This window comes from Xiphias gladius, chromosome 18 (assembly GCF_016859285.1).
Source record: "Xiphias gladius isolate SHS-SW01 ecotype Sanya breed wild chromosome 18, ASM1685928v1, whole genome shotgun sequence".
NCBI classification, from domain to species: domain Eukaryota; kingdom Metazoa; phylum Chordata; class Actinopteri; order Istiophoriformes; family Xiphiidae; genus Xiphias; species Xiphias gladius.
Window position 1 is genome coordinate 8,220,657 of NC_053417.1, and position 16,250 is coordinate 8,236,906.

The following is a 16,250-nucleotide window of genomic DNA, read 5'->3' on the forward strand; positions in this document are numbered from 1 at the left end:
TGTTGAGCTTTACCCTGTCTTCGCTCAGCTTTGTCTACACCCTGTCTAGACTCAGCCTTGTTCCAATTTGCTGATTCACAGATGCAAATTTCGCATACTTATAAACTCAAAAGACGTGAAAACTGAGAAAAAATTGTAGATTTGAGTCTAATAACTGTAGCATGTAATGTAGGTGTAATAGGAGTAGTGATGAGACTAACCATAGGTTGGAAAACAGTCTGCATGTCACAGGACATCCCAGCGGATAAAGAACCAGGAGGCTCAAAGCTGAAAAACAAATCCCAGTGTTATGAATAAGACAATTAGCATTTTTCAGTGCTGCTCCTAAGGTTATTAAGCAAGATATTACACAGTTAAGACAAAGGTAATATTGCTCAGAGTAAAATACTTTGTACTTATGTTTCTGATGATTAACACAATGTAAAAGCAGTATTTGTGTGTTGTACATCAAATATACATCAGGAGTCTTTGCAAGGCCTCGCGTGTACAGCAATAACACAAGACTCAAAGGAAACATTTTGGTTTTAAAGCTAGACAGAATTTACATTACTCTGCAGTAGGAAATGTGCTGTATTCAACAAAAGATCTACAGCTTCAGATGAAATGCTGAAGTATGATGAATCTCCTGAGAGTGGAGTAGATAAGCTGAAGACATAATTAAGGTCTAAAGTCAACTTGATGCTCAGGCACAGAAAACAAGAAGAAAAAGATACCGTTCCATATGAAAACACTGCAGTGTGGAACAGAACAGTCTGGTATTTTTTCACAGCCAAATCTTATATATTGCACTCCATACTCTACCAGAAACCTAAAGTTTATTTCCAGACGAGAAAAGAAACATGAGGACTGTGAGCTATTTCAAAGCAACATATGTATCTCACAGCATATGTTTATGTCAACCCTATTTCTGCCCTAAGGAGCTTGATAACTTGCCACCTTTCCAGAGACACAAGAAGAGGGCGGATCAATATAAGGAAGCAGCTAGAGAAGCAGGGAAGATTCACAAACTTCAATACATAAACAAAAAGTTAGAAAAATGCAATCATGAGCTAATTAGGAAGCAGCAACAGTTACAGAATATAATGGATGCCAAACCACACTTTTATTAGATCCTGTTAATGGTATAATTATTTTACCAAGTTAGAAAATTGTAATGCAGAGTGCAAACATGCAGCAGCTAGTTTTCATGCATAGATAATGAGATATCTTCTGTGCCAGGTTGACATTTTGGCCTGACGGTAGCACAAGACGAAAGCTGAGTGTCCAAAATGGAAAGGGTTCATACTAGTTTTTTTCTTGTCTTTTTATGTCGACTTTTGAATCTCTGTGAAGGAGAAGGAATACCGTATTTTTCCCTCTCTCGCTATGACATGCTCCAGTCAGTGGCACACTACGAAAATTGACAGCGTGTCTCCTGGCAAGGCCAGCTTTCCAAGGTCAATCAAACACTGGCATGAAAAACGGCCCCCCAAAACGCCTGAAGCTGAAACTATTTACATGTACGTGCCCATACACAATTTTGTCCTCTTTTTCGGTCCTAGGAAATAACTATAGTCACAAGGAATTTTCAAAAATTGAAATTGAATTTTCTGAAACATGGTTTGAATAGCAATGGACCCCTTTTGATGAACTCAAAAGGAGCTCAATGCTTCATTGATGCATAGCTTGATAGATTTATCATAAATTCCTCAATATTTGCACACACTTGAAAATGGAATGTTTACACGAAAAAATACTAAAACTACAACATAATTAGCAATCTGTGCATAGTGTTATCAGCACCAGTGGGCAATGGACCGTTAACAGTTGTTTGAAGTTATTGGTCCAGCTGTCAGGTGAAGAACTTGGAGCAGGCTGGCTGAAGCTGCCATCCAGCTCACCACTGTGACCTGGAAGTGTATGAAACGATTCCATCTGGTTGGGTAAGTCTCGGATGGTAATTAAAAATGTCATGTTGTACTTTTATCAGAATTTCTCCTTTTTTTGGCTAAATTCCTTCCTTATTGGTACCATTCATTTTTCCTAGCTCAAGACAGGTGGTGAGAAAAGACGTGAAGAAAAATAGAACAGCTCACTTGGGATTAAATACTGAGTGAGGCAGTGTTTGAAGAAGCCTGCTACAGCCCTATATAAAGCGCTGCAAATGAGGCCATACTGTACAGTATATCCATTGCAGTACACTGAAGTGATGAAGCTGAGACCGTGGCTGTACAGCATTAGTGACTGTGCAGTGTGTTCTATTATACATTCTGGTCGCTCCCCATTGGCTTCTCCTACAATAAATCAATTAGCATTCTCTGTTCATAATTCATTTCAACAGAGCTAAAACAACCTCATGCTCACACTTCATACTTCTGAAAGCAATCTACAATGAAGCATCAAAACTCTGACTATCTGTATGAGTATTACTTGTATAATCTTGCTGTTGTACTTATTTCACAAAAGTGAAATCTTCATCTGACTACAACATAATGCAGATTAATGGAACCATTTGAAAGCTATGACTAAAATGTTTCTAAGGGCATCTTTTTTAGATTAATTTATCCAAACCCTTTGTTAGGTTGTTTGGGCAGGTGAGAATGATGATATTCAATTCATCAAAAACCACAATGAAACTGCTTGAATATATGTTAAAGTGGTATGTTTTAATTAGAAATAAACACGGGCCTATCAGAGGATATAAAGCCACACTGCAGTTTTGAGAGATGCTTATATTAAATTCTTTTTTTATGGAGTGTCAGGGAGACTACCAAAGAAGATTAATAAAACAAGCTCAGTTAGGTGCAACATGGTTTTCTGATGTCACTGAAATAAATTTTCCTTTGACAGATTTCATGCACTTGAGAATATGAGAAGGCCCTTACCAACTATTATTAGCTGGCTGGTTTCAACAGGACACAACAATAATACAGGTATACATATTGCAGTCAAGATTCTATTTCACGGTCACAGAGTCTTTTAACAAATCAAAAGGCTGAAAGAAAACTTTACATAGAAGATGAAATTTGACCAGCTAAAATTCAATGGAGTTTTGCATGCAAGGCATCCAGATCTGAAATCTGAAAGCATGCAGTTTTGAAAATAGCAAGTACAGGAAGCTCTACTGCTTATTCAAATCTAGAGGCTTTTGTGGGATTATTACAGTAACATTTTTTTATGTCATTGCTTAATTTGTGCTTTTGAATCCGTTCCTGAAACAGCCGCCCTTTATGGTTTTGCGTGAAACTGTCTCTACAAAAAAACGTTCACAAAATTAATGTATGCACTTTAGGATTAGGGAGGTTTTGCATGGATCTGTTTTGGATTGTGCCCAAAAGTTTGGACTCATGGAGACCTCTATAACTGTAAGCTGTAGCAGACACAAACATCCAATTTAATTTAAATTGGACTTGAAGGTTCCTTTGGAATTTGTATGCTCCAGTTTTGTCATGAATTAAATTCCACAGACAGGATGCAAAACGATACACTATATCTTACCCTGGCTGATTTGGACCAAAATAAACAAACTGTGATTGCACCCTCAGATTTTAAAACCATTTCTACTGCAGTCTCAGGCTTTATCTAGCAACTCACCGCATGAACATACATACCACAGAGGGGTGCCTTCCTCTCAGCCAGTCATTTGCAATACATGCTAGGAAGTAACAATAATTGCACAGCTTCTATACAATGGCTTTTCAATACGTCTGGCAAGCCTGAGCTTGTTGTGGTTTTTGTCCCAGTAGTGAAAAGATACAGCAGAGCCCAATCTGGCACAAATGCACCTACTCCGGGCGGGGGATGGAGGGGTGGGTAGAGGGATGGGAAGCCATTTTTAGAAATTCAGGGGGCGTACAGGGAGCCATGGGCTGGTGTGAAAAAGCCCAGTGTGTTCCTGGTTCACGTTTTTCTCTCCTGCTGTGTTTGATGTTTAATGTTTTTAGCTGAGTGAGCCATGAAGGGTTTGGAGCTGTCACGACTGATCTCAATATTGTAGTTTTTAATGTGTGAATAGCCAGTAGGTTTTACAGACAGCAGACACTGAATAGTAAAAGGAGGTTGTATGAAAGGTACAGCTGCAGAAACAGGTGAATTTTGTCAGCATGTGTAAACATAATTCAGTTTTAAAATTTGATATGTTTCCTCACACCAAATTATATTATTCCTATACTATTTTGCCACTGATGCTGCTTCAGATATGGTGGTGCTTAGAGTTACAGTGGTGGGATATGTACAGTTTTCAGTAATATCTTATCTTTTTGAAGAATTATAATGTAAATGTAATTGATGGAAGATTCAAGGGAATAGAGGATTGTTAAGACAAGAAATTTCTTTTTTTAACTTAGGTAGCTGGATGAGCCATGAAAACATTAGTCACAACTGGTTCTAATGTTGTGTCAATCATCAGTGAGATATACATACAGTATATACAACAAACCTATGACCAAGGTTGTATGATGGACCCAATGTATTGGGAGAAATCAAGCCAATGTGACAGCCTCTACTGTCTTTCTGATTACTGGAAGATGACAACATATATACTGAGATGATGTAACATTTGCTGAGCACTGGCCACTGCAGTTGTAAACAATTACAGGATAAAGGCAGATTGAATTTCCCTTCAGTTCCTAAGACTCTCTTGAGTCAGTTGCCTTAAAGACATCACCACAAGATGACCTGACTCAGACTCAGTGGAATGGTACCACAAGCATGAGACAACAAACATGTCTGCTAGTGCAGTACAGTCCATTTACTTCTTGCTAACTTTTTTAATACATAGTAGCACAAGCAGAAGAGTCATCAAGTGAGCAAACCAACTCAGTAATGTCAGTTACACAGAAAATCTATCTAAAGCTTGCTAACATTAACTAACATTAGTCACTATTAGCACTCATCAAGGACTTTCATATTAGGTACCGGATCTCCAGTCCCAGATCTCCCTGAACTCCGATATTTGAGTCAGTCAGTGCTCATAAATTTTATTTTTATCATTGGATAAGTGACTTAGGGTAAGACTTCAAAGGTGGAAACACAGAAATGACAGGCGGGTGTTATTTAACAGAAAACACTAACTACTAAGACTAAAAATCTTTTAAAAACCTATTAAAGTCAACACAAAACATATAAAATCAATGATGGCGTAGGATGTTTTTTTAAATCCCTCACCAATTGGAGTGCTGCTCAGCAGCTGAGAGCTCAGTGCTGCCACTGGTGGCTGGAAGCTTTATTAAAAATATAATACTCAATAAAACTTTTGTCTTCTTTATATACAACTCTGGCCACTGGTGGCAGCACTGAGCGTACTCATGCTGTGCAGCACTCCAGTTGTGGATGAAGAAGAAATCTTTTGCCGTCTTTGATTTTACATGGTTTGTACAGACTTTAATGGAAGAAAACTTTCCTTGTCTTGGTACTGTGTGTTTTTGTTACTTTGCATATGCCTCATGTCATTTTTTTTCCCACATTGTAAGTCATTACAAAGATTGACTACCATCTGGTGAGTTCAGATTTCAAACATTCTTCCCATAACAAATTTTATGAGCCCCAGAGTAACTAAAATGACAGAGTTTTGGGAGATAGCCACCCAACAGCATGATTCATAGTATCATGATGGTTCCTAGCCTCCAATTTATGACAGCGAATAATGAGTAGAGTGACAAACAGGTGCAGCAGGAAAGCTTGACAGATTTTCTTGTATCAAGTACTAATTCATTTAAGGTGGAAAACTAACAACAGGCAGCAACTGTTGTTATAATTATGTTTCATAAACTTAAATATGTATACCTACAAATAAAGTATGCACAATCATGATAAATCTGTAAAGAGGTTGATTTGAAAGGGAGATACAAGAGAGCGAGTGGATATAATGTACAGTGTACAGTATGTGTGCATTCACCCATTTGGTAAGAAAGTGTGTGTCTGCTACATGTGATTTAAGAATAGAGGATTAGAAGGTGATATGTTCAGACAAGTGTTCCAGCACGAAGGCTCAAGAACAGCATCGGTAGTTTCCAACTGACACTGCTGTAGCCTGGGAGACTCTTCACTCATTCAGGCAGAAAGAAGAGAGATGAAGAAACCACATCAAGTCATGGGGAAGTTGATGTGAAAGTGATACACAGTGAGTGACCTGGAGAACGATGCATCTCTGCTTGGCCTGTAGGCTGCTGGCAGGCCGAGAAAGAGGAGATAGCAGAGACACAGACTGACTCACAGAGCTGAGTCTCATAGGAGGTGCTCTGAGCGTGGTGATCTAGGCTGGCGTCCATATGTGGGAGGAAAGGCTTTGCTTTCACGTCCACTCCATCGTCTTTTAAAATTACAAGAAGTGGTTGTATTAAGTTCCTAAGTGATGATACATGAGCAAATGTTTCCATGTGATAACTGAAGCAGTTCAACCTAGAGTGGGTTCAGAGGAGATTTAACATTTGTTACTGTAAACATTTCTAACTCTAGTGTTGTCATATTAAAAAAACAAAGATAATCAAAAAATTACAATAGCCTAACTCATGATGGAAATCAGGAAGCAAGGTCACTGAATAACAACTTTGCTTAATTTTGTACCTTTATTTGGGTGTCTCATTTAAATCTGTAAGATGAATATCAGATAGGAATCAGTTTAGGTTCTGGTGGGCTGCTTATTGCTACATTTGTCTGTCACCACAGAGACTGATCTGTCCCAGTGTAATACATAGATCCAAACTGGAACTGCTGGAATTTGGAACATGAAGCATCAACCCTGATGGTGCGTTCTACAAGGATTATAGCCTGACACTTTAAAGAGACAGTTCAACATTTGGGCAATACACCTCTCTGTGTTTCTACCCAATCAGAAAATCCATATGAGTTTAATCCTTGTGCATCCAATGGGGACTGTCACTTTTTCAAAAGGTCAAGTTGGAACAAATTCAAACTAACATGTAATTTGTTCAAATAAATTTGAAAGTGACCCACACTAGTCTTGCAATGGTTTGCAATGGCAATGCGCTTATAGAATGTAAATTAAAAAGTAAAAAAATAAAAAAAGTGACAGCTCTAGGATACAGGAGACAGCCCATCTTAGCACAAAGACCCAAACTTAAGTTGAAATTATACTGAAAGTAGAAAGTAACAATATTTTAGCGTCATCATGTTCTAGTAAAAAATTTTTAGATAGCCATAGGAGAATTCATAGGTCCTGTTTATTTTCATGAGTAGTTTATTCAGCTTTTTCATCTTGGCTAATATGATGAGCTGTATCACAGCTGGGGATACATGCAAGGATATTCTTTGTTTTAATAAAATATGGTATTTGTGTTACATATTCAGAATTATCGCTATTATACACATTTGATTTAACAAAAAAATCTTAAAACTTAAATCAGGGTGGCTGTGGTTCAGGAGTTAGAGCGGGTTGTCCACTAACTGGAAGGTCGGTGGTTCGATCTCTGGCATCTCCAGTCCACATGTCGAAGTGTCCTTGGGCAAGATACTGAAACCCAAATTGCCCCAGATGTATCATGGGTGTGTGAGTGTGTGTGTGTGTGTGTGTGTGTGTGTGTGTGTGTGTGTGTGTGTGTGTGTGTGTGTGTGTAGAAAGCGCCTTATGTATAGAAAATATACATATAGAAAATGTATAGAAAAGAGCGCTGTGTGTGTGTGTGAATGGGTGAACAGGCAGAAGTATAAAGTGCTTTGAGTGGTCGATAAGACTAGAAAAGCCAAATCTTCAAACTTAACCTCCGTTTTAAGATTTTACTGGAGTTTTCAAACACCTCTTTCAGTTTTCCTCAACAGATGGAGTTTTCTTAGTTGGGACAACTTAATTTTGCGTTTTGCATTTGTCTAAATATTTTGTATCCAAGGTCAAGAATAAACTTTTACGCTCAATATTACACAGACGTAGAATGTGGAGTGCATGTTGTATTCACCACTGCACATACTGTATGTTTGCCTGGATTTCAGGTCCACTTGCATTATACAAATGCAGCTACTGTCGTCAAACTGTTCACAGACTCTGAGAATATAAAAATCTTACTTGACAGAGATAAATTCCTTCAGCTGAGCCGAGACCCCAAGAAGCTTGCAGTGGTTAGTGGTGTAGCTGATGTTAGTCAGGACAATTTTCTTCTTATACACTTTCCCCACTTCAAAGTCCTAAAACAGACCATTTAAAATATTTCAAATCATTCTGCTGCTTTTAAAATCCAACAACAAAAGTTGAATAATCAAAATTAAACTGTTAATTAAACTTACATAGCTATAAATGTGAAACATTCACATTAGACATAATTCTATTGCATTAGAATTCCTGTGATAAAGTCTTGTCAGAAGTGATGTTTTTAAAAAACCATCAGTGTGGTACCTTAAAGAGGACGACCTCTGGTTTACTAATGAATGGTGACCCTTTCAACTCTTTTCCATGAACTTTTTTAGCAGGCATGCTGAGCTTTCCATCGGCCATTGCAGGTTCTTCCTGCTTTGCTTCTGCCTGCACCGATGTAGTCTTCTCATTCAGGAGCTTCTGTAACCGCACAGTGAAGCAACAGCAACAATCACTATAATGAGACTGTAAAATTGCAACACCGTTACATAAACTCAATTCTAAGTAAATAAATTGTATAGCCATAAATATGCCTCTTTATATTGAACAGCACTAGACAGAGAAACGATTGATGCAGGAAATATTAATATTAAAGATGCTAATTAAAAGTAATTTGATAGTATGTCTAGTAACTGTAGAGAGTGTGTGAACTGTGTTAAGAAGTTCGAAAGTGTACAATTTATCTACATGCGAAACTGTGTTTTTAAGGGCCCTTTTACTTTTTATGGTTTAGTCATTTTATCTCTATTCTATTTTTTTTAATTGTAAGCCACTTGAAGTGAATGAATCATCTTATTAGCTTTGTCACATTCCTGTGCTCATCTATTGCACTAGCCATTACTGTTTTGAGAAGTCGCCTTTGATGAAAGCCTCAGTCTGATCTGTATGTTAGGAGGAGAGATCACTTCCACTCGACTTGTCACTTGCTCAGAGCTCTGAGCTGTAACACTGCGCTCACTCTGAGGCCTCAAAGGCACCAGCACAATGAGAAGTGATGCCTGTCTGGACACATTTCAAGTGAGTAGGGGGCTACATGAGACAGAAAGCCAACTCGCTTCCATCGCAGTGCACTACAGACATTCCTGCCTCTATCAAAAACTACCATTGAGCATCCCTTGAGCACGGCACTTTATCCTTAGATTCAGGAAAAGTCAGAACTGGCGCTGTCACTGTAGTACAACCTCTGATCTGATCGCTATGATGGAGTTTCATTGATTACATGTTTACAGTAGAACCGATCAATACTCACTTGTTGGTAATGGGAAGCTCTTACCCACACCACAATTTGGAGAAATATTTGGATTTGTAAGAGGGTCTACAGTGTTTCAGACTGTATTAGAAAGTCAGTTCTAGTTGCCTACAGTCACTCAGTGTATTGTATGTTATTGTGTTAGTATTACTCAGGACATAGATATCAATGTGATACTTCTGTTGTAACAAGAAAAATGAGTTGATCAATAACTCTTTGTAACCCTTTAACCAGATTCTTATAAAACATTGACATATGACCACATATTAACGGTAAGAATTGTCAAATAATATGAACGGTCATTTGAGTAATCACTAATAGTACTACAACTTAAATTTATTTTCATGATTGAGAATTACTGATTTCTTTTTCAAATAATCACTTAATCGATCAGTCAATAAAATGTCAGAAAATTGTGAAAAATAAATTTTTTTTAGGCAAATGTCTTGTTTTGTCTGACCAACAGTCCAAAGTCCAAAGATATTAAATGTACAAAGATATAAAACAGGGACCAGTGAATATTTAGCATTTTTTACTTGATAAATTAAACAATAAATTGATTGCCAAAATTGTTGTCAGTTAATTTATGTGTTGATTGACTAATCAATTAATTGACTAATTGTTTCAGCACTAATCAGTCGCATTTGCAATGCAAATTCTCTCTTTTTTTTTAATTCAAACAGTGTTCGAAAACAGAAAAGCTCCTATCTATGAATAGTAAAAGCCCAGACAGTTGGATTTCTCAGGTTTTGATGATTCCTTCAGCACTGTGGCCTGATTGCTTGCCTGGCGAGGGTTTAGAAAGACTCGTGCTTCCTCTGTCACACGTGGTATCATTGTGTCTCTTTTCACCTGCCAGCCATGAGCTTCACCATGAGCAAGTGAAGGTTCATGACACAACCCCTCCAAATCCCACCCACCCTACATGCACGTGTCCCCACCAACTAGTAAAAGTCTCTAGTGTAGGAACAATAACATGATCACTCACCAGCCTCCCATCTGCAGTCTCTGACAGTGTGACACTAACAAGCTGGGGGTGCTGCTACTGAGAACTGAAACTGTGTTTTGGCCATGTCCCTACCCATGCACCATTACATCAAAATTTTCAACCAACCGGGTTAAATCAGTGAACATGAAATCAGATGGATCAGGTTTGTTGTTTACCTCAAAACTGCCACACACCTATTTCAAATGAATAAAATATTGGCTTTCAGTGGAATTACAGTATTTATCCATCATGCTTCAGGTGGGAGATTCATCTGCTCAAAATTATACAATAAGTACATCCATAGAAAAATGATATGCCTGCTGTGAATGGGACATGATTTATGGCTGTTTAATTTTAGCAGCCAGCAGGGCTTTCCTTGTGGTTGGCAGTGGCTGTTATTATAGTGCACCTTGTAATTCTGGTCCCACAGCCCAGAGAACTCAGGCTCAGCCAGGCTGTCAGCAAGGCTCTGGTGGTCCACTTCTTGGTGTATGGTTTCCTCCGGGTCCTCAACGTCAGAGGAAGCTGACGATGAGCTGCTGATGTCACTGAACTCTCTTAACTGCTTGACAAATTCACAAACACATCGGATCATAATTGTTCAGTATGCACTCAATCTCTTTGTACTGTCAGATTTTAGGAGCCACTCACAATTGTGGCTCTCTCCTCGGTGGCTGATGGGGGTGTGGGACACAGGTACGGGAGCTTCTCTCTTGCCCTCCCCAGAGATGGGAACTTGCCAGTGGTTGAGAGTTTAGGCAGCTTTGCCTGGTGCCTCTCTCTGTTCTTTACCAGCTGTTCCTCTTGAAGGATTTTTGCCACAATTGCCTCCTTCTTTGACTTCTGCCTCTCTTCAAATTCCCTGAGAAGGGTATATCAACAGCACTGCATTATACTGAAATGGGGTCATACTGTATATTCCTCAGTGCACAGCGAGAGAAAACACCCACACACTGCTGCATGGAGTGGGAGTGGAGGACATGCATGTGGGAGAGGAGAGGAAAGGAAATTAGAGAAAAGGAGAGGAGAGGACGCACTCTTGCTTTCGTTTTATCTTCTCTAGTTGTTTCTGTTGGTACATATGCTTGATACTGTTGATGCCTTGGGCCTGCAAGGATTCTTTCAGTTGTCTCTGTTGCTGTTCTTTCTTCTGGGCATTTGCTCTGGCTCTGCTTTGCCGGACCCGTAAGCTCTCCTAAAGAATCAACGTCAGATTAATGAAATTTGACCACATGAAAACCTTATGCATTAAACTGATCATCTGAACTAGAGGAAATGGATGTTACAAAAATATTTTCTCTTAAAACATGAAATATACCTGTTGATTGTTAAATTGGAAAATACAGCAATAAGCATGATGATGATAGCACTGCAAGATCATAATGACGATGGCATATTGACAACATTATACACAGTCCAGACCTGAATTGACCCTGCTGAAATGTTTATAAAAATGTGGTCTCTGCTTCATGTCTATCGTAGCTGGGAAGAGAATGTGAAGTGGTTGGAATCAGTAAATCCGGGTCCTAATGGCGTGTTTTGTAAAAATGTACAATGAATGCCAGCAAGCCAATGTTTTAATGTAAGTTTGTATGATGTATGAGGAAGTTGACCAATTGTTACGGTATGGTTTAAATGCAGAATTGCAATTTCTGTACAATAAAGTAATTTGCAATTTAAGTCTCACATGATAACAGACATTACTGCAACTTCAACTAGAGCCCATCTTATGATGGGATCACAGCAGCCGCGATGCCTATCAACATAGTTATTACGACGTCATTACACGAGTACTCAGTACTCATTTTGATCTCAACTGCACACCTGTAAAGTTTTGTGACTGTATCTTGCATGGTTCGGATGCTATTGCGGGACCACATTTTTGCCGTGATGACACACACATACACACACACAGACTCACAAGGTGAAAACAATATCAGCCCCGCTGTTGCAGCTGGTAACAGGTCATGCTACAACTTACAATTTTCCAATTTACACATTTGCCACATCTCCCATAATAAACACTGGTATTCATACTGTATGAACTATAGAGCCTGGCAGGTGCTACTGGAAAAATATATTTAGTGAGTAATTTGCACTCTTAAATGGAACTAAAAAAAAAAAAAAAAAAAAAAAAATTTAGCATCAGCTTCTTTTATTAATACTCTTGTTAATACTGTATGGCTGTGTTGCGACACCAGCTTTGGCTATTGCTCTTAGTCAGGTGCACATATACAATGGCAAAAAAGTATGTGACCCCCTTGGAATTACCTCGTTTTCTGCATTAATTGATCATAGAATGTGATCTGATCTTCATCTAAGTCACAAGTACAGACAAACAAAATATGCTTAAGCTAATATCAAAGAAACAATTGTAATCTTTTGTATCTTTATTGAACACAACCATTAAACATTCACATAGCTTGTGGAAAAAGCAGGTGAACCCTTGGTTTAATAACTGGTCAAACAGGTCCCTCTGGCAGCTGCAGATCAGACCTGCGCAACGTTAAGGAGGAATTCTGGACCATTCTTTCTGCAGAGCTGCTTCGGCTCAGCCATCTTCTTCGGAGTCTTATCATAGCAAGCTGTCCAGGCCCAGAGCCAGCAAAGCAGCGCCAGTGTTTTTATAAGTCAAAGTGGCTCTAACCACCACCTCCAATCTGGTTTCATTGACTAACTCTTGACTCCAATTATACATGTTCACATACTTTTTCCAACCTACATTGAATGTTTCAATGATGTCGCCATTATGGACAAGAACAATACAGTGAAAAATTAATGAAGTTGTCTGGAAAAGGACAATGTTCTTCAGTTTGTTATGTCCCGCTCTTCTCCTTAGGTCATGGCTTTCTTATTTTTTTTAATTTGTGCAGTGTTTCCATTTTATTTTAGTGTCACTACTTCTTCCTCTCATTTCAGATCCCCACTTCCTCCCCTCGTGTGTTTCCCGCCAGTGTAATTGTCTGCACTATCCCTGATTTGTTTCACCTGTGTCTCATTCTCTCCCCTCTCCTAGTATATTTAGTCTCTTTGCTCCCTCCCCACTGTGCCATATTGTCTTCTCCTAATGTTAGTGTTCCTGATTGTTTGTTCTTAGCGTAGTTTTTGACCTCGCCTTTTGTCCAGTCCTTTTTGATTAATTTGCCTGCTCTGTTTGTTTGCCTGTGTACTGACCTTTTTCCAAGTAACGATACGATTTTTGTGGAACCCAGAACTGTGTCCTGAGTTGTGTGTCTGAGTCCGATTGCCTTATGGTTCCCAGTGTCACACAGTTTAGATGCAGTTTTGTTATGATCCCTGCAGAGCTCCATAAAATATCTAAGCTTAGTGCCACACAATCACTTACAATTAGTAGTAGTAAGTTCTACTGATGGTACTTTGTTTGTCACATTTCCAGACAAACAGTAGAAAATTAAAATTTGGTTTCATACAAGTATTTAAATATACATTTACATGTGTGCATGTTTATCATGCACTCATGTACGCAAAACAAATTAGGCAAATTTGTATCACTACATCTTTAAAGCTTTTAGAGTATATAATGCATCACTAAATATGGTTAGTACTTGATCTTATATAGTACTATTCATATGGCTGCTATAGAAAATGTTAATGATACATAGAGCTACAGCTTGTGTATCATCATTACTAAACCAACAACCACTATTCTACAGTATTAGTATGGGTGGCTGCTTTTTCTTACTTGTGTGGCTGCTATGTTAGATTTCAGTGAATTGACAGCTTGTATCCTCTTTTCCAGTAACTCCCTGTTCTGTTGCTCCTTCTCAGCCTCTTGCTGGTGCATCCTGAATAAAACAGGGACAATCACAAAGCAAATGAATGGTAAAATACAGTATTAGAAAAAAAAATAATCTATTCTTACTGCTTGGAATCAAAAATTCCAGGAGCTGAATAAGTCAGAGAAATGCTTTATTCTCTATAACCATAACCCTCAGCGCTGTCACAGTGTAAATATTACAAGAAAATATTGTTCTCTTTTCATGCTGGTAAATACTGATTTTGATAGAGAAGAACGTTCAGTTCAGGTTTCAGACTGCAAGTGCTGACTGGACACTCGGGCGAAGGATGAGTGAAACACGGTTTTCCCAGCTCCCTGAATTCTGATGACCATGGATAATACTCAATTACGACTGACATGGAGGGTGAGATAATGTCATGGCTCTGACATAACTTCCTCATCACTGTTTTATATTAGTAAATATAGGCATTTATAAAAACTTCCACCACTCATTCTATTTAAATGACCAGACAAATCTTAGAATATCAACATAGATTTTTACATAAACTAAAAATATTTTTGGGCAAACAAAATTTATGTGGAGTGGTAAACAGAGGAACTAATCAGCCAGTTGAGCAACTAAACAAAATAGAAGAACATAGAACACAAAAAGGAAAGAAATCAACAATCTTGGGAGTTAAACCCCTCTGTTTCAAGGGATGTCATCCTGTGATAGGTGATAGTTTTGACTGTTGCTACATAACGGTTTCTTTCACTTCTTGGAGCACAAAAATAATGTTAATCAAAAATATTGTTCTATTCTATAAATAGACAATTATTCTATTTTGCTTGCTGGCAAATTTTCATGATTAAAGTGGCATAATCCACTCAAAACATAGGTTATTGAAAATTATTGCAAAATGCTGAAAGGGGGCAGATTAACACAAATTTGACACTCAAAATTAACTACGGTGACTATGTTTGAGGTAATAACGCTTCATATCATCCAGTGCAATAGAGCAGCTGTATTTAATACAATTACGACTGACATGGTTTCTGGGCAACAAGGGAGCTCTGGCACGGAAGACCAATCTGGCTTTGGGAAAACAAGAAATGTTTGTTAGTAGGAGAAAACTCATTGTTGGTTTTGACCTTTTAATGGATTTTTGACAATAAGAAAAATATTTCATCTTGCCCTTTAAGATTTTGAGTTAGACCTTTGGTGAACATATTGGACTTCCAAAACTTATGCTTCAAAAAGGCTAAAATTCATGTACAGTGTAAGTATGATTTCTACATAGTTAGTGACTTTTGGGAAGTTTCATGATTAACTTGAATCACTGTGCAGACAGTACCTGATCTGCTGTTCACTTTCAGCTAGAATATTGCTGTAAGAATTTGAGCTCTTTCAATTATCTTGTCAGCCCCACTTGTAATATATTTTGCCAGTGTGTGCGAATGATCAATAGGATGTGTCAACTCTCCAATGGGTCCTCTGAGATTCTTCATATTCGTGCTCTACTCTGAGGCCTGTTTATTGGCTTAAAAGCTGATTACCTTTTAATGGTCTCTTTCAAGTACTTGGCAGCTATCTTGCGACTCGCCCGGCGCTCCTCAATTTTCCTCTGACATTCACTCTCCTCTTTCTTCACCATAGCTGCCTGTTTACTATCAGAACACAATCACAGTAGCTTATACGCAGACACTATACAGACTATGAGACTTCGCATAAAAAAAAAAACACCATAAAATAATTTCACAGACAAAAAATTACACGATTACACACATTAAGGCAAAATGTTGCATTTTACCTCATTTTGGAGCAAAAACGAATAACCTATAATTGTTCACTGGTGGCATTAGAAAGGGTATTTCACTTAATTTATATATTACTGTATATCTTTTACTAAATTTTTTTGTATACTGAGATCAATTCTCAGTTTTCTATGTATAAAAGAGCAGTACTAGAAATAAAATTCAGTGTAAATAAAAATTCAGTGAAAATGAAGAAGCTGGTAATTTTCCCTACTCCCTGTGATGCTGCATCTTGAGCTGCAGGTTCTGGCTGGCATGCCTCTCCTGCTGAAACCTTGTTGCTGCTTTCTGGGCCTTAAGCACCCGGAAGACCTGCTCCTCTTCCTGCAGCTCCTGCCGGAGCGAGGAGTGCCTGCCAATCTCCACCTCCACCTCACTCAGCTCCAGTCTGAGGAGT

The 16,250-nt window shown here is 38.4% G+C and overlaps 1 protein-coding gene across 9 annotated transcripts in view; it reads right to left on the bottom strand.

The window, feature by feature from the left end:
* The window catches only part of cfap74 (cilia and flagella associated protein 74), a 60,459-nt gene that overhangs the window by 40,530 nt on the left and 3,679 nt on the right, over positions 1-16,250 (bottom strand). For 8 of the 9 annotated variants that reach the window (XM_040153926.1, XM_040153923.1, XM_040153924.1 and 5 more), the window contains 9 exons: positions 16,068-16,241; positions 15,596-15,706; positions 14,003-14,105; positions 11,337-11,494; positions 10,951-11,161; positions 10,709-10,861; positions 8,324-8,482; positions 7,997-8,115; positions 201-267 (listed from right to left, as the gene is read on the bottom strand). In XM_040153926.1, coding sequence (XP_040009860.1) covers positions 201-267; positions 7,997-8,115; positions 8,324-8,482; positions 10,709-10,861; positions 10,951-11,161; positions 11,337-11,494; positions 14,003-14,105; positions 15,596-15,706; positions 16,068-16,241 — 1,255 coding nt within the window. The remainder of the gene's footprint in view (positions 1-200; positions 268-7,996; positions 8,116-8,323; positions 8,483-10,708; positions 10,862-10,950; positions 11,162-11,336; positions 11,495-14,002; positions 14,106-15,595; positions 15,707-16,067; positions 16,242-16,250) is intronic. The other variant, XM_040153922.1, reaches the window with a different exon arrangement.